General features: G+C 37.2%; 1 protein-coding gene across 2 annotated transcripts in view; it reads left to right on the top strand.

Annotated features, from left to right (window-relative positions):
* The window catches only part of il1rapl2 (interleukin 1 receptor accessory protein-like 2), a 294,184-nt gene that overhangs the window by 157,974 nt on the left and 110,859 nt on the right, over positions 1 to 25,351 (top strand). For both annotated transcript variants that reach the window (XM_077578736.1, XM_077578737.1), the window contains exon 3: positions 24,443 to 24,612. In XM_077578736.1, coding sequence (XP_077434862.1) covers positions 24,443 to 24,612 — 170 coding nt within the window. The remainder of the gene's footprint in view (positions 1 to 24,442; positions 24,613 to 25,351) is intronic.

The raw sequence follows: 25,351 nt of genomic DNA on the forward strand, positions 1-25,351 counted from the left end.
TTTAACATTATGAAAAAGCCTTTTCACAGCCTGAACCATATTGATGGCATCAGGTTGCCAACTTGAGCAACTCTTGAATAACTAGGTAATCTTCCTCTGATGGACACACAACAATCACGATATAGATGAGGATGGCCACAAAAGGTCATTCTTTTAATATCATGATTCTTGATGATTGGCTGCTTCAGAATCATTTGGACGCAAATGGACTCCACTTTTGTGTAAGTGACCAAACATGGAAATTTGCCTGAAAATGGGTAATCATCTTGAACAATCAGTCTAAGACGGAACACTTACACATAATGTGGAAAGTGTTCTTGTGAAGAGTATTAGTCGTTACAATTGCAAAAGGACAGGACCATCTCTGTGTTTTCTTCCGTTTTCAGTTACTGAATAGATGTCAAACTGCTTGTGTCCATGTAATCTGTTTGGTGCCACATGGATGCCGATCATGTAAGATTATATTAACTACAAGGATCCAAATAGGTTAAAACAAGAATTTGTTTATTTATATTCATATTCAGATAGAGCGTTAGGGACAAAAAACAAAACAAAAAAAACAACAACAAAAACAGTTTGAACTAATCCCGCACACAGCAAGGGGAATGTGCATTAGTGATGTATGTTACCTCAAAAAAAAAAATTTGGGACGTTTTATCAAATAGCAGTTTATGTTGGTGTATGATCAGAAAAGCACGGGCAGTGTCATAATACTTGGTCCTCGTGTTTTTCGAACCTGTCTAGAAGTTGTTTTCCATGGCCTCGCCAAGCTCCACTAGCAAAAAAAAAAAATAGTACAGCATACAATATACACTAAAGAGGTGAATGAAGATTTTTTTGTTTTATGTTTTAAATACATAAATAAATGTAATAATAAATACAGTCTCGATTGTCAGGGAGCTTTCAGTGTGTAGTGTGTCTTTGTGACTGAGAAGGCTCTCGGAAGTGTGGCCTCTAATTGGCCACTATAACCGAGTTTCCCGCAGCGACTCGGGCTGACTGCTGGGGAAGGCACATGCACTTGCACACCAGCACACACACAAACAGAGATGAGGCTCAAATTAATGATGGCAATAATGTCAGCGCAGAAACAATCCAAGTGACAGAAAAAGAGAACGAAACAAGACCAGATGAGAGCATATTTATTGATTTGGCGGCGGTGACTCACCTTTCTGTGCAAATTTCAATTTAAAGTGGTGCACAGAAAGTAATGAAAGGCAGAAAGGCACACTGAATACTATAGTTCAAAGCATTTGTGATAAAAGTCTAGTTTTTCTCTGAGATGTTTTCATTATGTTAACCCTGTCACATTGACTTCTCTTTATTTTGGAAAAAAGCCAAACAAAAACAATCGTCCTGGTGTTTGACTCACACAGACATCAGACAAGCAAAGATTTAAAGCTATTATTCCTTTTCATTCAATCAGAATAATCTTTATTGGCCAAGTATGTAGAAACGCACAAGGGAATTTGTCTCCCGTAGTACGAGTCATTAAAGTATTGCAGAACAATCAACAATAAAGCAAAAAGAACATTTCGAACGTGACACATAACTACAGAGACTCTTCATATAATGTAGCCTAAATGCTAATCCAAGGCTTCAAAGTTTTTGAATCAATCATGCACACAAGCATGCTACATATCTTGAGTACATTTTGCTGAAAATTACAATTGTCAAGCAACTGGGAAAAAGTATAGCGGACTAAGAGTGTCAAAATTAAGTAGATAGATAGGTCATTAACTAAATATTATAATAATAGTGTCATGAAGTATTTATTTTCAGTCCTGATTCAATATATTTTCTCCGGGAACTCCAGTTTCCTCCCACATTCCAAAGACATGCATGTCAGGTTAATTGAACACTCTAAATTGTCCATAGGTGTGATTGTGAGGTGTGGATGGTGGTTTGTCTCTGCGTGTCCTGCGATTGGCTGGCAATTAGTTCGGAGTGTACCCCGCCTACTGGCCGAAGCCAGCTGGGATAGAGTCCAGCGCCCCCCGCGACCCTTGTGAGGACAAGCGGTTAAGAAAATGGATGGATGGATGGATTGTTAGCTGTGAATCATGAAATGATTTTCTGTCATTCTTTCCCATCAAACTAGGGTACTGGGCGGAATTAGCATGCAGATCAAATTTCTTGCTCCAGCATACAGAACAGGACAAATGTTTGGACACATTATCTCATTCAATGCATTTGCTTTGTTCTCATGACTGGTTATTTTGTAGATTCTCAGTTGAAGACATCAAAACTATGTATGAACTGATGTGGAGTTATTAAAAAAAAAAAGAAATAACTGAAAACATGTTTTATATTATGGATTCTTCAAAATAGCCATCCTTTGCTTTGGTTACTTTTTTGCATACTCTTGGTATTTCTTACCTCTGGGAATTCCTTAACTCTTTTACTGCCAAAGACGTTAAATGATGTTCTGCAAAAACCTACGGAGGAGCGCCAAAGACGTTAAAAGACGTCCACCCATTTTTTTTTTTGAAACGGGTGGAGTAAAGCCTTGCCCAGCTGTGGTGAAAGTTTCAAGCAGGTCTAGTGAGCCTAATGACTATTTTTGGCCCCTAGAGGGCAGCGATGACTCTCTTTTGACAAGATTGGGTAGAAGACGTGAGGCGGAGCTAGAGGGGACAATGGCTGGGGAAGGGAAGAGAAGAGAACATGGCGACCGGTTCGCAACCAGCTCACGCTCGAGCATTTTTTTTCAAAGACGAAAGCATCGACCAATGCTAAAGAGCACATTGATAACGACGATGATCATCATCGATGATGATGATGGTGACTCCGAGGTTGGAAGCGTTGACGCGGCAGTAGAAGACGTGAGGCGGATCTAGATGGCTGAGGAAGCAAACAATGGCGGTTGCAAGCAGCTCACACTTGGGAATTTTTTTCAAAGACGAAAGGCATCGACCAACGCTAAAGAGCACATTGATGACGATGATGATCATCATCGATGATGATGATGGTGACTCCGAGGTTGACGCCGAAGTTGGAAGCGCTGACGCGGCGGCTATGACGACGTCATAAAGGTTCACGAGCTAGCGATGCTAACACCGGAAAACGCGGAGCACAACCGAGCACGATCAGGCGGACGTTCAATCGGACGACGAAGAGTGCCCCGAGTCCAATGCATATTCATCAGAGTAGTGGGTACAGTCTGCTACTTGCTATTCCCCGGAAAAAAAGGCCGTCAAGAAAGTGTAACGTCTGCACGCGAAACGGACAATCGAAGTGAAACTACTCTGTTGTGCAAATCCTGCTCCCTCTCCTTGCACGCAGGGCAGTGTTACAAAAAGAAAAATTGTATTTGAAACATCCACATAATTGTAAATAGTACCACAGTTGCACACATTTGTAAATAGTTTGCGAAATTGTTTTGTCAAATTGTTACACTGTTGAATGGAAATAAACGTATTTTGCAATCCAAAAACACTTTTTCATTGTTGGTGGTGGTGTATTACAGAAGTAAAGCAGTATTTAGGTGTTTGTGGCATCATTCATGGACAAAAAGAAGTGTAGAATTCACTAGAGTGCATGAAATAACATCGTTTCACAAAAAACTCTTTTTCTCCGCTTTTTGTTTCAAAACAGAGCATTTCGGTGAAACTAACCATTTTCTATTGTTGATTACTGAAGAACGGAATAAGGTAGAAACAAACTTTTTTTTCTGATGAAAGATGAGAGTTCAATCTTTCTTTCATGTGTGTTTCCATAGTCCAAACACAACATTTTCTGTGGACCTTGAAAGATCAGTCAAAATGCTTAAATCGGCTGGCACTGGCGGCATCCCGTTTCTGAAAACGTCTGGCAGTCAAAGAGTTAAAGACTGTTGGAAAACTTTTTGAAGCTCATCGAGAGAATGCCAAGAATGTGCAAAAAAAAGTAATCAGAGAAAAGGGTGGCTATTTAGTTATGTTTTTTTAATTTATTATAAAAAAAATTGTTAAGTCCATAACTCCACATGTGTTCGTTAGTTGTCATAGTTTTGATGCCTGCAGTGAGAATCTACAATCTACATAGTTATGAAAATAAAGCAAATGTATTCAATGAGAAGGTGTGTCCAAACTTTTGGCTTGTACTGTATGTATGTGCACAAGCCTTATATGGCATGCAAGGCCCTTTAAAAGCTGTTTTCTGAGATCAACAAGATACTGTGACTGTGTCTGCTGCAGTATGCAGTTATGCAGAGAAAAATGGAAGGGTGGCTTTACAGAGAACTCGCTATGAGTGTGGATTTGTGACTATGATACAGGAGTGAGTTCCACCTCAGGAGTAACAACACTCACTTATGACAAACTTCCAAAGGGCAGATTGAGGGGTAGGAAGTCAGGCTTATAAGATCATCATACAGGTCCATTAAAATGTATGATGTCACTCAACACTCACTCAGAGCTCAGGTATGTGTGTTGTGCACGCCAACCACATGTTTCCTCTTCATTTAAAAGGCCAGACAGCTCTCTCATGCATATTGCATATGCACAGAGAAGGATGTGCATGTTTGAGTGCATGCCTTCTGTATTTGTTCATGTTTGTGTGAACCGACCACTTGCATTTCAATGAGAGCCCATGCAGAACTGTGCTTTACAAAAATGATCATCCATTTTGATTGACATAGATAATACTGCATATAATTGTATATAAATGAACACTTTTATAGGTACATATTAGGGGTGGGGGAAAATCAATATTGCAATATATTGTTGTGCTCTCTGTTGCAAAAAATATATCGATACACTAACGGCACGATCGATATTTTATGACGGCACTTTTTCGACGTGTTGGCTAATCGCTAATTTAGGATGCTAAGAAACCGCTAGTTAATTATGTCATCTTTGTATGTTACGCCGCTAAGTGGCTAGCAGCTAGTGTTAGCATTAGTGCCTGGGTGGTATGGTGGCCCTGAAGTGCAAAATAGTGCTGGCAACAGTAATGAGTGACACCTACCTGGCTTTCTTTCTTTTACTTTCTCTTTTACTTTTTCTTTTACTTTTTCTTTACTTTTTCAATATCCTGGGCCTAGGTTATTTTGTAATTCACTCTCCATGTTTAAAGGAAGGACATGTGCCTTAAATTGCACTTTTGTCTTTTTCATTATATAAAAAAAGATAGTAAAACTCTGTCTTCCTTTATTTTATAAAACACCTTTTCCAATAAATAAAAACATTCAACTCAATATGTCAAATATTGAAGTTTAGATCTTAGAAAAACAACATTAAGCCATTAATAGCTTGTTATTTTATAGATAAAATAAGAATGTATCTGCCTCTTATTGCACTTAAATTTGTGTTCCTAAATCCTAAACGACCAAATTAAACATTTTATCTACACGCCACCGGTATTCTCGTATTCGTCCCTGTTGTGCCAATACAACTCAACTATACTTATAGAGCACTTTAAATACAAGTTCTCTTCCTCCTTTTATCCAATTGTGTTTCCACTTATGTCTTTACTTGCAGCACTGCTTCTACCATTTTGCCTCTCCTCCATTCCTAGTTTACTTTTCGATCCCCGTCTGCTTCTTTTTCCAATCCGACCACCCCCATTGCCCACTGTCCCCTGCACCTCTCCTGCGTTCTTTTTCATTTTTTTCTCATCTTTGTATGCTTTTGCAGCTATAAGGAGAGAGTGTGTGTAATCGCTGCTGTCCGATTAGATCTCCCTGTGCCATTGCTGAACCATGAGATGATTTATTGATATTTTGCAAGCGTTTTCTGGAGATGAGAATGTCTTGATTTTATCCCTGATCTAACTAGGCAACTTGGGGATTAACAGCTCCTTTCATCTAAAACATGCTGTAGGGCTCTTTGTTAAAAAAAGAAAAAAATCCAAACACTTTAACTTCAAGTGGCATATCAGTTTGCTAAATATTTATGGGTCACATACTAAAATGTCTTGGGATACATTCAGTTGAGAACGATAAAAAAAGATTGCTTGCTGTTAAAGTCAAAGATTCTGATATTTGAACAGAGCAAAGTATACCAGCGTTGTACAATACAAGACAGCTACAGAAAACACTAGATATCCGCTTAGGGGAAAAAAGTACTCCAGATAATTTCTCCAGATAAGATACTGTAACTTGTATTATTCCTCCAAAGGGGAAATTTACATTGTTTCACCTTAGAACACAAAGCCACACAGACTTTTGTAAACCTTACTAATGGGACTGTCTTTCACAACAAATTGCATATGTAATCTATCTTCGACAGTTGATTTCTGTACGTCGAATATGGAAATTTTTCCAAAAATTGATGAGACAACGAACATGATCTTTGTGCACCTTTGAATCACAGTCCGTTATTTTTTTCACCCTCTGTCGTATGATGTGTATATTCCTATACCGTTTTTTGGCCCCCCATACCGATTCCAATCCCCAATTTTGCAGTATCTGTCATTTTTTTTCTCCCCTCAACATGAAAAAGCTGCCCTGCCATTGGTTCAGAGTATTCAAGGGCATGCAGTGAACACGTCATACATCAGTGAATATCGTGCACAAGCAAGACACAAGATGCTGCATCCAAAATCCTATATTAGCGTGGGAAATAATGGCATCGGCATGTTACTTGTTAGTATTCGCCGATGTCGATACACACTGTTTTAATGCAGTATTGGGGCCTCTCCCGATACCGATATCGGAACAACACTAGTATATACAATATACATTTTTTTAATAGCTTTATTTATGATAAACCAAAGTGTAACATATACTTGTAAAAGCAACGATTATCAAGCAAAAAAAAACACGTTTTTTTTAAATGCATTTGTAGAAATGATGATACAGCTATATTTTACTGCTTTTGCTGTTCGGGTTCAAGGGAGAATTGGAGCCTATCCCAGCTGACTTTTGGTGGGAGGCAGGGTTACACCTCTTGTCCAAATATATGTGGTACAGTATTGTTACGGTTTGCGTGGGGTTGAGCATCCACATGCAGGAAAGCAGGGTGACGAGGAACTAAAAAAAATGTATTTAATTTCCAAAAGAACCAAAACAACATAGGTTGTCAAAACACTAAATTAATAAAAGTAAATAAATAAATAAGGTTCAAAGTACAGTATTACAGTGCCCTGTGATTGGCTGGCAACCAGTTCAGGGTGTACCCCGCCTACTGCCCGAAGCCAGCTGGGATAGGCTCCAGCACCCCTGCGACCCTTGTGAGGAAAAAGCGGTCAAGAAAATGGATGGATGGATGGATGGTACAGTATTACAAAACAAACATAGGAATACAGTGTGTGACTAGATTCAACTAGAATTGAGGACCAGACACAAAAACGAACATTTTTATCAAGCATGTGTTTTAAAGATTTAAGGAAATCTCGCTATTGAGTCTCAAATTGCCCTTTTAATATATATATTTTTTAAAATGGTCTTCATTGCATATCCCACCACCCAAAATCATTGTTTGCTCCCAGATGTCCTGCCATCTGCCTGATAAATGAGCCGATGCTAAAGTAAGAGCCCAAAAACTAAACTTCTTGTATTTTGCCCCCAAAACTGCCCAAACGTGAATGTCCAATACATTTGTGTTCATTGCACCATTTCAATCTGCTTCTGACATATACACACACACGGGATAAGATGTCACTCAAGATAGATGTTTAAGTTGGACCAACATCCCATATGGCATTGTGTCATTTTTATGTGTGCACTGTGTATGAGTATCAGAGGAAGCTCATCCCTCGAGCTGTGCCATTGAATTTTCCATCGTTCACCTCTGCTGCATTCACTCTTTTTTGAGTCGGATACACAGAGTGTATGTGAACATTGTAAAACCAAAAACTACGCCAACGAAAAACAATCTGTGGAGGATATTTTGAAATATAGCTGCAGGCTTGCGCAACATCGGCTTCTTAGCTGGCATACGTTTGGACTCCGCTGCTCTAAAATCACTCGCTTTTCCAAACGGAGTCTGAACTAGAAGAAGAGAAATCTGAAGGAGTGCTGATCTGTTTACTGAGAGGATTATTATTTGAACTTTCATCTGAAGCACAACATGTTCAGGGCAAATTAACATTTTGTTTTGGAATCCAGACCACGCTTCTCTGTTGGTCTCTCTGCCTCCTAAATAATCATCTATACTAAAGAAATGACCTTTCTGCCCATTGTTTCTTTCATTCTATTTTGTATTATCACTCCTTTTTTTTCTTTCTGTATTATCACTCCTAACGATAATGACATTGTTAAATTGTTTTTACATAACAAAAAAAAAATCCACATCTTATTGAGGTAAGTTTCCTTTAAGTGACATGGTGTGGGGTTCATGACTGGTGAGGCACTGACCTCTCTGGAGTCTGATATAAAAATATGAACCCAAAATAGAAAATTAGACTATATTTCAATTTTGACATTCATTGAATCATGTTTCAAATAAGGTCAAAATTGTTTAGTTTTGTTAATACATATTTTCAAAGTTTTCTTCAATTCCCACACTGTTCAACAATATGATTGTTGTTGTGTTGCTGTTGTTTTTCTGATCTTTCTATTTTATTAATTAATAAAAATAAAAAATAAACATTTGGTCTTCCCTTTATATTTAATGATATCAAAAGCTGCCATGAACCGGAAATACGCACAGGAAAAAACTAAATAAATGTAAAGCATACTATAGAACTAAAATGAAAAACATTTAATGTCACCACAAGTTGTCTTCTCCCTTTTTTATTTATTATTATTATTATTATTATTAATTCTTCACATGCAGGGGGAGGGCACTGCCTCACTTGCCTACCCTGACCGCATGTCCCTGTTTCCTGGGAATCGGATTTGAAAGAAACTCGCTTTGGTATTTCAGATCAAAGGTTGTAATGTCAAATTAAGTTTCTTCCAGATCTTATCTAGACGGCACATTTTATTTCATTTAACAAGTGCAATCCTATTAACTGTGTCCAGTTGATCTCCGTCAAATCTCATCATATCAGTTTTTTAATTAGTTGTGCTTATGGAGAATCTTAGGCCGTATTCACAGCTGGAGCTTTAGAAGAGCTATCTTTCTTTTTTTGCTATTACCAGTTCAGAGAGCTGCCATTACATTTTTAATTGTTACTTTACATTTTAAAGCATTATTCTTTATTTCTCACAGTCAAAAACAAAACTATCGGAAATGTTAAGTGTAAGAAGTTCTATCGGCACGGTCAATGAATATATAGAATGCAAATAAATAAATGTTGCAACAACAAAAAAACTTGCAGCAGTTTGCAGTTCTTTACTAATCTCGGCACATACTTTAGTTCACTTTTAGTCTCATGTGATCCATTTTTAGTATTTGAGAGGTTTTGAAAAGCTCAACATTTCTGAGACTCAAGGTTTTCTCTCGTAATTTCAGTGCAGAATACATCAATGCTCAGATCTGATCTTACATCTTCATAAATTATTCAAAATACACTTGCCGTGCGTCAGCAGTGATTTAACAGCTTGTGTCTCACACTAACTCATCAGCAGAGTGACACAAGCCACACACACAGCAGCCCGCCCACACGTACGGTACAGTGCTGCTTATACACGTACCGTACTTTTATATGCTAGCACGCAAACACTCCGGCACATCCAGGAGTGTGCACTCACTGTGCTTGAACGCCCACACACATACATTGAGCTTAAACCTTGATGACTGGGGCTTTTCCTATCTGATTAGAAGTGCAGTGTCTGCAACTCGTATGCGGTCCTTCTGAGAATCACTCTGCTGCTCTTCTCCGCTGTCTCTGTGCATCTGTTCATTTCTTCTATAGAAAAAAACCCTACTTCCTGGCAAAAAAAAAAGTGAAAAGTAACAATTTAAGATGCTCTGCTGTCTCTTCAAAAAGAGGCTCATAAATTGGCAAAGCAGCTGTCAGTTGAAAAAAGTTCTCCCTTGAACAATGCTGAAGTCTACTGGTGGTTCTGCTCAAAAGCAGCACATGTGTGGAAATCAGAAACAGGCCTTTATGGAGGACAATAACTTGAGAATAGCACAGGGAACGGCAGCATTCTAAACGAGCACGTAGCATTTAACTCAAAATAAGAATCTCTTTCAACACACACTAGTTCAGTGACCTGACTGATCACTTTGTTTGCATCACTTCTTGTCAACTGGGAACGTCAATGTCTCAATAGTTTTTGACCAGCACTTAGTTTGCTATTGATCGTTTGTCTTTATGCAAGCAGGAGAGAATAATAATGAAGCATTCTGTGATATCATCATATCAGGTTCATGCTCGATTTCATAGCAGGGCTACACGGAGCACATTTTTATCTCTCTGAAGACAAGATAAATGAAGAAATTAGGTTCTTTTTTCACCCCCGGGCAGTGACCCATCAGTACCAGCAGGTAAAACAAAGCTTGCTATTGCCACCTACAGGTCTGGACTGAGGTTTTATTTATTTTCAATGGACATGTTAGATAGTGGCGGCACGGTGGTTGACTGGTTAGCATGTTCGCCTCCCAGTGCAGAGGACATGAGATCGAGTCCGGGCTTCGGCCTTCCTGGGTGGACTTTGCATGTTCTCCCCGTGCTTGCGTGGGTTTTCTCCGGGTACTCCGGTTTCCTCCCACATTCCAAAGACATGCATGGCAGGTTAATTGAACACTCCAAGTTGTCCATAGGTGTGATTGTGAGTGTGGCTGGTTGTTTGTCTCTGTGTGTCCTGCGATTGGCTGGCAACCAGTTCAGGGTGTACCCTGCCTACTGCCCGAAGCCAGCTGGGATAGGCTACAGTGCCCCCCGCGACCCTTGTGAGGACAAGTGGTTAAGAAAATGGATGGATGGATGTTAGATAGTTTGACCTTGGCAAACAAAGGTCTGCACTCTCACAGGGGTGTCACTTTCCATTTTAGCTTAGATTGAAAATACTTCATTCCAAGCACACACATTTGGTTCCATAAATTAGTTCAATAAAAAACAGTGCTGAATCAAAACTTGTTGAGCAATAGAGGCAAGCTGTCCAATAAAGTGTTTGATATGCACTTGCATGTTAGCAATGATATGCACACTGCAAAAAGCCATACTCAAAATTAGCACAAAAATGTCCTCAAATTTAGACACATTTTATTATTTTAAGCAAAAAAATAAAAATTATATCCACCAATGGGGTAAGCACAATTTGCTTGGCAAGAATTTTTAAATGTAGCATATAAATATAGCCCCCTTAAAAACATTTTGTCTTAAAATTTGAAAAACTTGTCGAAAAGATTTCGTAAAATGTGCTTATTACAAGAAAAGTTTATTTAAAATAAGGGGTATTTTCATTAAAGATTTATTTATCTATATTTTGAGAATTGACAACTTACTAGGGAAGTTTACATAGCAAATAAAGATGACATGAGGACATATTTTCTTGAAACAGAACATTTGGTTTCCACCTTTAATGCTGAGTGTCAAGCAGGGAGGAATTGGTTCTTATTTTTGTAGTCTTTAGTATGACCCAGCCAGAGATTGAACCCACATCCTCCCAGTTCCAGAGCAGACACTCTACCACTAGTCCACTGTATTTTGTGACATGCGATTGTGAATAGTTTTGTTCTGATTCAGCAGCCATCCCCATTTTGCTGATCCGGGGCTGTGTCAATAATAACAAATGTGCTTGAAAACAAAAACAGCTGTGTTCAAACTTTGATTGGCATGTTATTCCCTAATTTCTCAATTCTCAAGTTGTGTAATTGGTTTTCCTCTAGTATTGAGTATTGTTTTCCTTCTTAATATTAGCTGCAATGTCTTAAGAAAAAAATTGATATATTTCCTTAATTTGAGGTCAATTTTATAATGCAAACATTATTTTTCAAGATTATTTTTCTTGTTGGGCAAAAAAAATTGAAAACAAACTCTTTAATGATTAAATTATTTTTTTAAACACGTTTTGTATTTTCTTAAAAATGCTTCTTCTTCTTTTTTTTTACAGTACAGTACAGTACAAGATTTACTGTTGTATTCGGCTACAGAACAGTTTGAAATTTTGCAATGTCATGTGGTGGGATATTCAACCCTGTACTATACAAGTGATATATGAACTCATAAATGCTGGCTAGTGTACCTGTTCCTTCTACCCAAGGGAAAAGCCGATCTACGATGTAAATATATACAGTATCCTAAAATGAAATTGATGACATTCAATAAGTTTATGAAACTAAAATTGATTGATTGTTAATTAAAAAACATCTAAAATAATAATAATAATAATAACTTCAGAAAACCTGAGACAGTAGTTTGAGCTACCCCCCATGCACTATTAAATTTGATTACTTGTCACATTAATTGCATTAAAGACATGCATTTGTAGGCAAACAAACTTGCCTTGTAATGAGAGCATAAATTATTAAACATTTGTACTGTCAATTACAGGCACATCATTAAATACCAATGATAATTTGTGTAGCACTTCACAAAACAAAGAGCATGTGACAGTGGGAGTGCTATTAATGGAGCAATGAGAAAGCAATGATTGGATCTGTGCAAACAGATAAATCACCTGTGCGTCTTAGTTAAATTTCCCATCTGGTGACAATGTGTTGCTCTCTAGATGGGGGGAGTTCCACATTAAGCAATATGACAGTTGTGTCCTGCATTTTGTGGTGTGAGAGTGAGTGAGCAGACAGTTGAGGTAACCACACAAGAAAGAGGTTTGCAGATCGGGGGGCTTAGTTCCCCCCTAACTGTAAACGAAGACTTCAGAGAGACTGGCATAAACAAAAAACACCCACACTTGGAGCCCCGTCTCAGCTGCCATGTGGCACTTCAATGCAATTGCATTTTATTTATAGCGGAAAATCACAGTCGCAGATTTCACAGTGCTTTTTCTTTTTCTGTGAAAGAAAAAATAATATTTTACAAAGACTTATTTATTGTACCTTGCTAATGGATGTATTAGTTAATAAACACAACTGAAGTGCTTCAAAGCAAGCTTAAGACAGTCATTTGTCTTTGGAACAGTTCAATTAATTTCACCTTGGCTTTGAGTATTGCCTTTTGAAAAGATGTTTATTCACTCAAATCCATAAACGCACACAGACAATATTTAAAAAATGTGTTAAAGAATTACAAATCTGAAAAGGTCACCAGATGAATAATGGTCATCGTTGAAACTCTTTCGTGTACGTCAGTAAAACCATCCTTATGTGCTACAATTAGCACTGTGGATGTTTGATACCACTTTATTTCAGACTGATACCAGTATGACTACTCAGCTCTTGTGTAATCACTAGTGCAGCTATGAAGAACATAAAAGTTCCCCACAAAACCACAATAATTTTATTTTTAAAGAAAGACCTGTATAACCCAATGTAGCATTTTTACGTAAAATTTTATGAAATGAATGGCAAATTTGTATTCTTCTAATTTCTAGGTCCTGATCGTGATCTTAAAATGGCCCCAAGAGGTTGCGAGCCGTCATGAGTACGATACTTAAAATAAGTTTGGCCCAATACGAGATAGCAGTTCTCGGTTATCCCTAATTATTACAGAAAGGACCGTACATTTTAAGGATGCTGTGCAGTGTATTTTCAACAAAACAACACTTTTATTCACATTCCATACGATCATGTAATCAAACAGGAAAGTAGACTGCAGATATTTTTGAAGATTCAAAGAAGGGAGTTGAGAAACTTATTTCCATCCCAATTTGAAATTCGCTGAAGTCTATCATTGAGAAATATGTCCAACACTAGACTTGTTTCATTTTCAGTGGCATGGGCCATATTCTCTCACACATTCTCCTTCCTTCTGTGCTATATTGAAATCAATTAGCTTGATACTTTAATAAGATCAAGCGTCAGTAAGGTATCGGGGTGAGCAGCTGGTCTGGTCTGGCTAGAGCGCTGCTCTTCCTAAAAGCTGGCACAGACGAATGATGGCCTCATGGTCCAGATGAAATCTTTGAATACATTCAATGTCTGTGAGCCCCACAGTGCAAAGCACAGCCCAGAGCATCTTGATGCGCTTACCCGACTTTATGGTGTCAAAATGTGAACAGCACAATGAAGAGGATTGTTTATATCCCAATGCTAATTAATGCATAAAATATAGTATCATATAAATTGAATTTGAATGGGCCCTGCATAAAAACAATGCTTAACCCTGGAGAACCCACGGGGTCAAATTTGGCCCCTATAAATTCTGCTACTCAAATAACAAAGACCTTTTTCTTTTTTTTTTTACAAATTTAACTTCAAAAGTCCAGAGTGCCACTTCTGACCCCTGCATGGGGCCATCTAGTGGATGAATATTGCACTTACATGAGCCAGAGTGGTGGTGACAAGATGGCTAAAATGCAACAAATAAAACAAAAAAAATAGATTGTTCAATGTAGCTGTGTATTTGATTGATTATTTTCTTAAATTCTAAATAGTTTACTGACAGTTTTTGTTATTCAGATTTTTTGAAATGATACCCCTAAATCCCAAAGGGTCAAATTTCGCCCTAATCCTAAATTAGGGAATAAATTGAAAAAAAAAACATTGAAAAAACATATTTTGGTGTTCAGTGAATTTATAGCAGTCATTTAATGTATAATTCATAATTTTCCAAAGAAGAAAAGGGTTCTTGGGTTCTCCAGGGTTAACAAAAAGATACACTTAAGGTAAAGATTGATGAAACTGGTTTGCTCGGTTATAGGAGCATGGGAGCAATGAGCTGACTAGGACCGGACAGGTGAACTGCGGTCATTCATATTTGTTAATACTTTTGGGTGACAAGAAGGTGAGATACTCACTTTCCAGTGCTTTGATACAGTAATTGTATCACACAACCACCCACAGATCCCATAGGCGGTTAACTACCTGCAGTAATAATTTTAGCACACTACACTAACTAGTTTGTTTTGTTAGCATTATATTAAGTGCATTATTGGATTAATTTTACCTTGTACCATAACTTATATATGCATACCTACACAATATTGCACTTCCATTTTCTTTCTCTGCTGGGTGCTGTCAGTGAGCAGGTGTGCTGCAATTTCTTTATTAATGACAGGCATGAAGAAGGCCTGTGGGACCGTGTGTGTGCGTGTGTTTGTAACTGACAAATGTGGGGAAAATGTGTGCTGTAAGCCCCAGTGACATTGTGACAAATGGGGCAGAGAGAAGAAGTTTACATATAGTATAACAACATGCACACATACATACAGCGGGTTAGGAACATGTTTTAAAGCTATGGTTGTGTGGCGAGGAGAGTTTTGATTGTGCCGTACTGGTGCTACTGGTAGATGCCAAATTATTCCAACAGAAGAAGCGTTTCTATACCAACTGAAAAATATTTGGAGGAGCAGATCCAAATTTCCAATTATATTGTCATTGTATTTCCAATTCACAATTTCAACTGTTGCCGCTACAGTGCATCTTTTTTTTTTCTTTTTGTTTTGTCTTACTGATGAGAAGCCCAAACAAGAGAGCATAATAAAAGATGTAAAGTTTGACTTTTGTTTTTAAGCTACATATCACACAAAAGTCGTCCAAGTAAAATAAGAAGATATGGCTCCAACTGTGTGCATATTAGTTGAGCGTGAAGCCAAATGTGCTACTTTCAAGTGGTTACATTAAAACCACAACAACAACAAACTGCACAATCAGTCAAAAAAAAAAATCACTGTTTGTTCAACCTTCATTAGGCAGATTTGCCTGTACAAAATTAATATTAAATTTGAATGATATTGTCAGAGAGGTATTACTTATCAACAATATGTTTAGACCTACTTTGGTTGTAGAACTGGACCACATAATGCTAATTAAATGTTAACCGTATTAAGCAACACTTATTTTTGACACGCAGAATTACTATAATGCTTTTATGGCATGGTATTATCCAATTTAAAAAGTGTGTTTTGCGTCCCAGGGCAATGGAGCTCATTGCCATCTTTTTTTTTTTTTTTTGGGGGCACTTCATACACTGCTTCTCTGTTCCTTTATCCTCATCTGTTTTTTAGGATTTGTCTTTCTGCTCGTAAGCCTACATACTACTGTGTCAGGACCTAATCTTACAACCACAACCACCCACATTTCTAGGATAGACATTGTGACTGGAAGTTGGCCTATACGTGGCCTGTGACTGTCGCTACAGAATGGAATTGACCATGTTCTGTTGCGCCAGTTAGCTAGCTAGCACTAAGCTAACCTGAGAGGGTTCAATTCTCCGGTCCAATGTCTAAGTTTGCCGTTTGTGCTGGGACGCTGTCAGAGGCCAACAGCGAAGTAATGATAATGATCTTAATACCCTGCCTAGTGAAGGCATTATTTGATTACTTTATTAAGTGTAATCTTTTGCGTGTTCAAATAAATTGCAGAATTGAGATCGTATGAAAAAGTTCCTTTAAGGAGTTTATTTAAGAGCTCTTAAAGACACAGGAAAATTGTTTACATTCGAAGGTGATGTTAAGCCTCAAGTGTGACGAATATGATAACATACAGTTGTTTTATACTTGAAAAAAGAATACTCCCGCCCTTAGGCTTGACAAAGAATTAGTGTTCTTAATAAGCAGACATGATGATACTGATACGATTATCTCAGCTCCCTACCAGGCTCGGAGAAATTATGTAGACAGGCTTTGACCTTGGACCTTCAGTTTTTACGACCAAATGACTAATGGCATGAGAACTTGACCACTTTTAAAACATACACATTCTTATCTCAAGAGCTGGAAGGGAGTGAGAGATTCCAATATGTTTCACAAAAACATTATCACAGTGTTATTCATTTAACTACACAGTTATATGGCATCTATATACTTATAAGTAAATTCAAAAACACTAAAAATATCAATTGAAAATGTTAAATGTCAACACTAGTTGAGCTTTATTGACGAACTGCTTAACAGTTTAAAAGAATGCTCATTAGCCGGCTAAACATTCCCGTACATGCGCAAAGTGCACACGGCACTGAGCACACTCTACATTCTATACATCACAAGCATTACCATTCTTGTGACGATGTGATGGTCCGAGGGTAGCAGTTTGAACAGGTGGTTACTGAGGTGAGTTGGTTCCTTGGTGACTAAGTGAAATATATATTAATATAATTTAAAACTTCAAAGTCTTTTGCTCTTTTGGGCCTTTTGATTTTTGTATCAAAGATTTAGCATGGGATCTGCGCTTTTACTTGGTCTTTCAGCATTAATCATGCATGACGTTTCAAGGCAGCGTTTTTGACAGAACTTAACAGCAAAGCACATGCAGTGTGTTTTTGCTTTTATGCTGTCATGTACAGATATGATTTGAACTTGCTTGTTTGAATGAGGACCTCAAGTGAATAGAAAGTGATTTTGTTGTTGTTGTTGTTTTTGTTTTCTGGGGCCTTTGCATGTTTTGGGAATATGTGGGTGGCTCTGGAATTCTGGAATATTCCCAGGGAGAAATGGGAGTTCATTTTATCCTAATACATTGGCACAAATCTATTAGGCTAGTCTCATTGCTACATGCTGTCCATAATTATACTGTCTTTTTTTTAAGGGTACATTTATATTTTATTTTTTGCTACAATTGTTTTGACTTCAATCAACCAAATTCAATTTGAGTTGATTTGATTTTAAGGGATTACTCAAATATTAATATATATAAATGTAACAAATATTTTTGAAACTGCCTTACTTCACTATTCGACAGGCTGGTTGAAAATCATGGAAACTTTAATATGATTGAATTTTGGGTGCACTATCTGAAAAATTGACAGAATGACGGATGAAGGAGTAGTTCGCTACACTTTTTAATTACGAAGCTCCTGTCTGTGTCAGCTGCTGAGCGAGGGCAGGGCTCAGCTCCTCACTCAGTTAGAGAGGTGGTGGGGACACAGCTGATGTGACAGATTTTGCTTGAGTCAACAACGTGATGCTCTCTGAGTTTTGGTGGTAAAAATAACTCAAGTGTTAAGATGTAAAGAAGATATATTTCCAGCAGCTTTTATTTGTAGTACGCAGTTAAACAAATAGAGGGAATATTTTATCTTTGTAAGTTTGAGGGGTCAGCTAAGATTCTGATTCCAATCAGTTTCAAACGCAATTTGAAGTGGGATGCAAAAAGGACACTTCGAGAACTGTGCTTAAACACTAACTATATTGTAAATGTTCACATTTTGAATTAACATTAAAAAAAAAACGCATTGCAAATTCTCTGCCTGGATTCTTATGTATTCCACTGCTGTAAAAAAAAAACCACACACTTAGTAATAACAAGTAGCATCATGTTCATATTTTCATTAATTCATTCATTGTTCATTTATTTCAGGCACCAATCAAAATCAACAATTTATAAATTTCTCCAGACAATACTCAACTAAACCGAGCCTGAAAAGGAGTGGGAGGAAAAAAAACTTATTAAGTCCCACCCTCAAAAATTTACCAAAACTTAGGTCATATAAAATCTCCATATCCTCTCAAGTTATGATAGAGGTTTTCTTTTTATTAATAAAAAAATTATAGTAGTAAGTTATAAGGTTGTAATTCATTAAATGCTTTATATAAGTGTATTAGAAGGTCATGTAATTTAAACAACTTTGACTGAATAAACAGACCATGAGTGTGACCAGAAAAAACTATTTTATGAATGATCCGCATTGCCCGTTTCTGTAAGATTACTAGAGGACTAATTATACATTGATAAGTGTTCTCCTATACTTCGACACAGTAGTTGAAATATGATTGTATCAACCTGCAATAAAGTATACAAAGTGCATTTCCATCCAAGCAATGTTTCACTTTGTTATTAATTGAGAGGCTTTTGGAGATTTTGGTTTTTATATGTCTGACGTAGGACATCCATATCAACTTCTCGTTGATTAAACTCCAAACATTTTTTGTATCATCTGCAAATACTATAAGCTTTAGTAATTGTGATACATTAAAAATGTCAATTATATATACATGGAAAAGCTTTGGACCAAACACAGAGCCCTGGTCAACACCACAAACAATGTCAAGTTCTTCTGATGTATATTGACCCATTTTAACATATTGTTTTGTACCCTTCCTGTGAAATAACTGTTTAACCAGTTTCCAGCTGTATTGCGTATACCATATTGTTCCAGTTTTTCAAAAAGGGTTGAATGATCTATTGTATCAAATTTTTTTTTGAAATCAACAAAGATATCAACTGCATATTTTTTCCGTTCCAGTGCATTTGTAATTTATTTTATTGCATCAATTATTGCCATGGAGGTAGTTCTTCCGGTTCTAAAACCATATTGTCCTTCATTTATTATTTTATGGTTCTCGAAAAAAAATTCAAGTCCAGAGTTGAAAAGTTTTTCCAAAATGTTTGAGAACTGAGGCAATAGAGAAATTTGTCTGTAATTAGTAAAACTGTGTTTGCAATAATTTTTTTGTACAGAGGTATTACTTTGGCGATGTTTATCTTATTTGGGAAACAACTGGATTCAAATGATAAATTAAAGATATAAGTTAATGGTTTTACAATATTTAAAATTACCTTTTTAACCAAAAACAAATCAATATGAATAAAGGTTAAATACATACAAATTAAATAAAAAAAGATGCAAACCAGCGCATAAAATGTTGCCTGTGCAACGCAGGAAAAATGAGAGATGGTGGGGAAATATTTTCCACCCCTGTATTTATTTTTGAAATTCCAACAAAAAGTATTGCATCCTGTTATCAATTCAGCAATGCAATTTAGGAGTTTCTGAATGATTTTCAGGGCTGGCTTGGAGCCAATCACAATTAGGAATCATGTCTTCATGCCATGTTACTCCTTCACATTTCCTTGTGTCTAGGTTATTTGAGTGCATGGTAGGGCTGGGCAATATGGCCCAAAAATAAAATCTCGATTTTTGCAGTCATTCAGGACGATTACGATTTTAATCGATTTTAATCTAATAAACCCAACAAACATGTATTTAAAGGTTTCATTTATTCAAAAATAATTCCTGTGCAAAATGTTAAAACAACAATAATGTATACTTATTCTAAATGAGTTTCAACATAAATGTAACATTCATCCATTTGTGCTTAAATGCCACAATTAAGTAGTTGGTATTTATTGTAAACATGTCTCGTAAACCACCCATCCAGCATTCTCTGCCACTTGTGCAAAATTGCAACTCACAAAAACATTTGAATGTAACAGAACATACAAACTACATATTTTAATAATCCAGAAGACAAAATTCTATTTCACGATTTAGCAAATTTTCAACGATTCGATTTTTAAAATGACGATGTATCGAATTAATTTGATTTATTGCCCAGCCCTAGTGTATTGTAACAATCGGTGCTGGCCTCCCAGAGGAGGTTTTGGGCCTGAAGTCCCAATTTTTCTAATTGTTACTCAGAATAGGCACATGGTATATCCACAACTGGATATACAATTGCCACACACTCTGGAGGAGTTAAATCTAACAAAAATGGCTTTTATGCAGTTGCTGGCCAAAATTATTGGAGCAATATTTTTATTTTCAATAACTCAGTAATATGTTGTTTTTTTTGTTCAGACTTACGCTTAGTTGCTTGAAGCAGTTATAGATGAGAGAGGAGCGACTCAGCCTCCTTTCAACAGTGGATCAGAGAAATCATGATCACAAGCAGCTTTATTGTCTGTTGACGAGTAACATACATACAAAAAGAATACTTCAATTTAGTCCCATTTAGATCTACTTCACTTCCAAGCTCTCTCATTTCTCTCCACATCTCATATACGCCTTCATCTCAGTAAATTAGGCCCTGAATTTGATGTTAAGCGCTGGCGTCAGTTCTAATATCAGTTTACAGAGTTGTATGCTGATAATCACAAACTGAATACTTGAAGCTGCGATAGTATTTTGTCGATCTTTATGTAGGGGTAGTTAAAAAAAACAGCACATGTTAAATGTGGATATTTTTAGTACAGGATTACTTTAGTTGCATCATGTAGGAACATCCATATGAAGATTGAGTTGCAGGGGATTATTTACCAGGTCATGCTAAAACCCTACCCACACATTCAAACACAGCTGTGGTCGTCCAGGCATTCTTACACAAAACCATGACTGGAAAAAATAACACACCCACTCATGCATAAGCACACGAAGAAGCACTGGTGAATGAAATACTATTTGATTCTACTTTTGTAATAGCCCGCAGATACATATAGTCTACTCACTACTCGGTCACGGAGTGCACATTTTTCAAAGCGATGTCAGGAGTGTATTTGTATCTTGCCTGTGTGTATCTGACCCATGTCATAGGAACAAACAGCATTAGCCCACTAGACCCAAATGTTCATCCCAGGGTGTCAACACCTTCAATTCTTGTCAGCTCATTAATTCATAATGGTCAACCCTGGCTGACCTCTATTAATTTTCCTATTTTAAAACCCACACGCAAAACAAATTCTCTCTCATACACACATTACTTGCATGGCTTGCAAGCTCATACATACACATCTGACGATGAATAAATATATTTTTTATTAATTAACTTAATTTGATTTATACATTTGCAGAAGTTTTTTTTTTTTTTTTACCTGTGTTTTTAATTTGTGTGAATGTGAATGTGTGTGTGCGTGTCTTCTTTTTCTTTTTTTTTCTGGAGAGCTCAGTATTGTTCGTGTGCGTGTCTTCTTGAATGTTGAGTGTTACACAAAATCTGTCAAGTCAAAGAATGTATTGAATTTCGGTTCACAAGTGTTTAATGAGCCACAAAACTGGAAAATATTTTACATTAGTGTTGCCAGAGGTTTGCATTCTGTGAGGGCCTCTCTATCAGCGCTATTAGAAAATAGTGGCCCCCCCTAAAGAGAACTCCCTATGCATCCCCAGTGTTATGAAACGTCCAGTCTGACAAACCAACACTGCCAAATGACCTAAGGATATACAATAATAAATCGACATAATAACAAATAAAATTCTCCGAAGATTTGGTTAGATACAATGGAACAAGCAAGACAGGAACCAGAATAATCGTCATTCCTTTCTCCACAAATAACAGAAAAGACAAGAAAAGAAAGATAACCATCACATAAATGACACACTCACATGCATGAGCACACACAGTCCAATCCTGGGACCGAAATGGTGACAGTGACAGAATTAAATGAAGCCAGACTAATCACAAACAAGAGTAATAGGTGTGTGTAACACAAAGAACAGGTAGCCAGCCCACGCAGAAGGGCTGCGGAGGCGTTTCCAAAGCGATGTAACATAAGTGAATTCAACATAAAAGCTGGGCAGGAACTGATAACAGATAGTATAGACTTCACAAATTGCACACGGGAAATGAATGACATTAATTATTCTATGTATTTAAAAAAATATATATATCCCAGGAGCGCAACTGAAAATGAAGTTTTGTGTAAATAGAAGTTGACGGAGTAACATTTGCAGCAGCGTTCGGTGAGAAGGGATTCAAAGATTGAATGAGTGCTATTAAACTGTGCGTGTATGAGTGTGTGCTTGGCTATGCTAAATCTCTCCTGACTTAATGCTTATTGCTAAATCTATAAATGTAGCCAATTAAATACGGGGCCTTAAATTTTTTCCACGTTCGCAAACAAATGAAGTCTTTAAATCACTGGCAGTGACTTAACCGCACATACATTTAACCGAATGGAGTACTAACAGAATTATACATTCAGAATTACAATGACTTGAACAGCATTACTACTGCAACATGAAACATTTCGGTTAATGGTAAATCTGAATTTGTTTAGAATGGCAACACGATTGCTCAACCACTCATCACATAACGTTTTAATATGGTGCATATAGTGAGCAGTTTGCTGAAAGCGGCTCATTCCGCTTTTCCAAGAAAAGTGTCAAATTGAAGCATGCAAATGTCACCCCCGATGGCATCAGTCAAATGAATCATTCTGTCTCTCATTGTCAAGATATCTATATCCACGGGGGGATGAAAGTCCATAAATTACATTTAAAAAGTTCTCTCTTTCTCTGTGTCAATGTCACCCATTTGATTGGTGTGTTTTCTTTCATTTCAATAGTCCATTTTTACCTAAACTGACTTATATAACGAGATCCAATGGGCCGACATTTGGTTACTCATCAATCATCCAACATTTGTAAGGAAATACAGACAGCTGCTTTGCATTGTGCCCCCTGTGAACGCATTTAGGCTGTGGCCAGTAAACAAAAAGGATGGAAACAATAAGGATATGAAGCTGATGAGGTATTTTGGGGCGGATGACTGTTCAGAGGCTTTATCTTTTCCGGACAGGACAGTTTTAATTCAAGTACCTGTGGCCTGTGCTTTAAACAGAAAACATCCATCTTAGCCTGAGACTAAGAAAAAAATGTAAGTCACAACAGCCTGAGAACGTGAAGTGGGAAAATAAAAATACCGAGGAAAATTCCATGCTGACCTCTACATCTTACCTGCTACTGGAACTTGTTTCCGATTCATTGCGGCTGGCCAAGTCTCACCCTAACATTTTTAATTTTTTATTTTTTTCTGGAGAGCTCAGTATTGTTCATTCGATTTGACATGTCATCATTGCTCTCCTTTTATATATATATATATATATATACTTTTTTTGTTTGTATGTGGGTGAGTATGTGTATGTGCGTGTGTGTGTGTGCGTGCGTGCGTTCGAGTGTGTGTGTATTCATTAGTTCACCTAAAACCTATTTAAAAAAAATCCCATACTAATAATATAATATAATAATAAATTGCCAAATGCAGAAACATCAATGTAAGTTATCACGATGTGGTGGCTCTCGCTAACAGGCAGAATTAAGTAACCAGAATTAGGTTAAAAAATTCTATATACTTAGACCATGTTTCTATAAATTTTGATATTTGGTTTTTATTTGAGGCAGATATTTTTTCCATTAAAATGTGATTTATGAGGAGGTTAGACCATTGGTCGATATTCAGAGTTTGTTTATTTTTCCAGTTAACAAGAATAGTTTTTTTTGCGATAGTAAGGGCTACAAATGTAGACTGAAATTGTTTATGTAGTAAGTCAGTTGTTGTTAGGTCACCTAGCAAACACAAGTTTGGAGATAAAGGTATCCTACAGTCCAAAATAGCGGAAAGTTTTTCTAAGACTTTAGTCCAGAAACACATAACCGGAGTACATAACCATAAAGCATGAACAGAAGTGTCTGTAGTGTTTTGTAAACATTGGAGACAAATGTCGGAGTCTGAGAGTCACATTTTCTTCACCATATATTGAGTAATGTATGTTCTGTGAATAATTTTATATTGGATAAGTTGTAAATTTGTGTGTTTTGTCATTTTAAATGCGTTTTCACAAACTTGAATCCAAAAGTCAGATTCCGGTGCTATAGACAAGTCTGTCTCCCATTTCGAGATGGGTAAAGACATTTTATCAGTATATGAAAGTAACTTATATATTTTTGAAAGTTTTTTTGTTGTTGTCGGAGAAAGCTTGTTCTCACCCTAACATTGTTGCGAAACGTTGTGCTTTTCGTGGCTGTTTTACCTTAACAGTTATGAGAACAAAATGTGCTTTTATTCAGATGTTTCTCGCACGTTTGTCACTGGATCATCAATCGATATTCACTTTCTGTTCTTCCGCAGTTGATGGGTGCATTGACTGGTCAGTGGATCTGAAGGAGTACCACGTTCTGGCCGGTGAGCCAGTAAGGGTGAAATGTGCCTTGTTCTACAGCTACATCCGCACCAACTACACCATGGCCACCAACGCCAAACTGCGCCTCATCTGGTACAAGAACAAAGGGGATGCTGAGGTGAACTTGTTTTTTGACTTTTTATTTTCTGGAATAAAAATAAATATATATTTATATATAGGTACTGGGAGTGTGGGGGTCCACAGTAAATAAACAATATGTACACATTATACATACATTATGTCTATGTATGTCTCATGAAACTTATTAAAATTGTTTTTTAGATTCTTAGATTAGATGATTGGCTCGAAAGTTCATTACTAGGTTACATGAGTTAATAATTTATACATATTACAGAGAGTCCTCCAATAAATACAACCACGTAGGTTGTTTTGAAAAGGTGCCAAATTAGGACCAAGTGTTACACATTTTAGCTTAGTGACCTCTATCGGCCATGTCAACTGGACACTGGATTAGACACCATGATTAGTGCACAGGTGTGCCTTAGACTGCCCACAATAAAAGGCCACTCTGCAAAGTGCTGTTTTATTACATTGGGGTTGAGGGTAGGGTTGTAGGGGTCTGGGGACTCAGTCAGTACTGATACCAATAAAACCAAACTGTACCTTTCAGATTGGACATTTATTGTGGGCAGTCACTGTACACTAATCATGGTGTCTAATCAGCATCTTGATATGGCACACATGTGAGGTGGGATGGATTATCTCGACAAAGGAGAAGTGCTCACTATCACAGATTTAGACCCCGTCCAGACGTGAGCAAAGCCGGCTTCGTTCCTTAAACAAATCTCGTACACACACAAGCATTTCAAGACTTGCGTGTGTCCAAAAGAAGACGC

Source organism: Vanacampus margaritifer, chromosome 10, assembly GCF_051991255.1.
Source record: "Vanacampus margaritifer isolate UIUO_Vmar chromosome 10, RoL_Vmar_1.0, whole genome shotgun sequence".
Lineage (NCBI taxonomy): Eukaryota > Metazoa > Chordata > Actinopteri > Syngnathiformes > Syngnathidae > Vanacampus > Vanacampus margaritifer.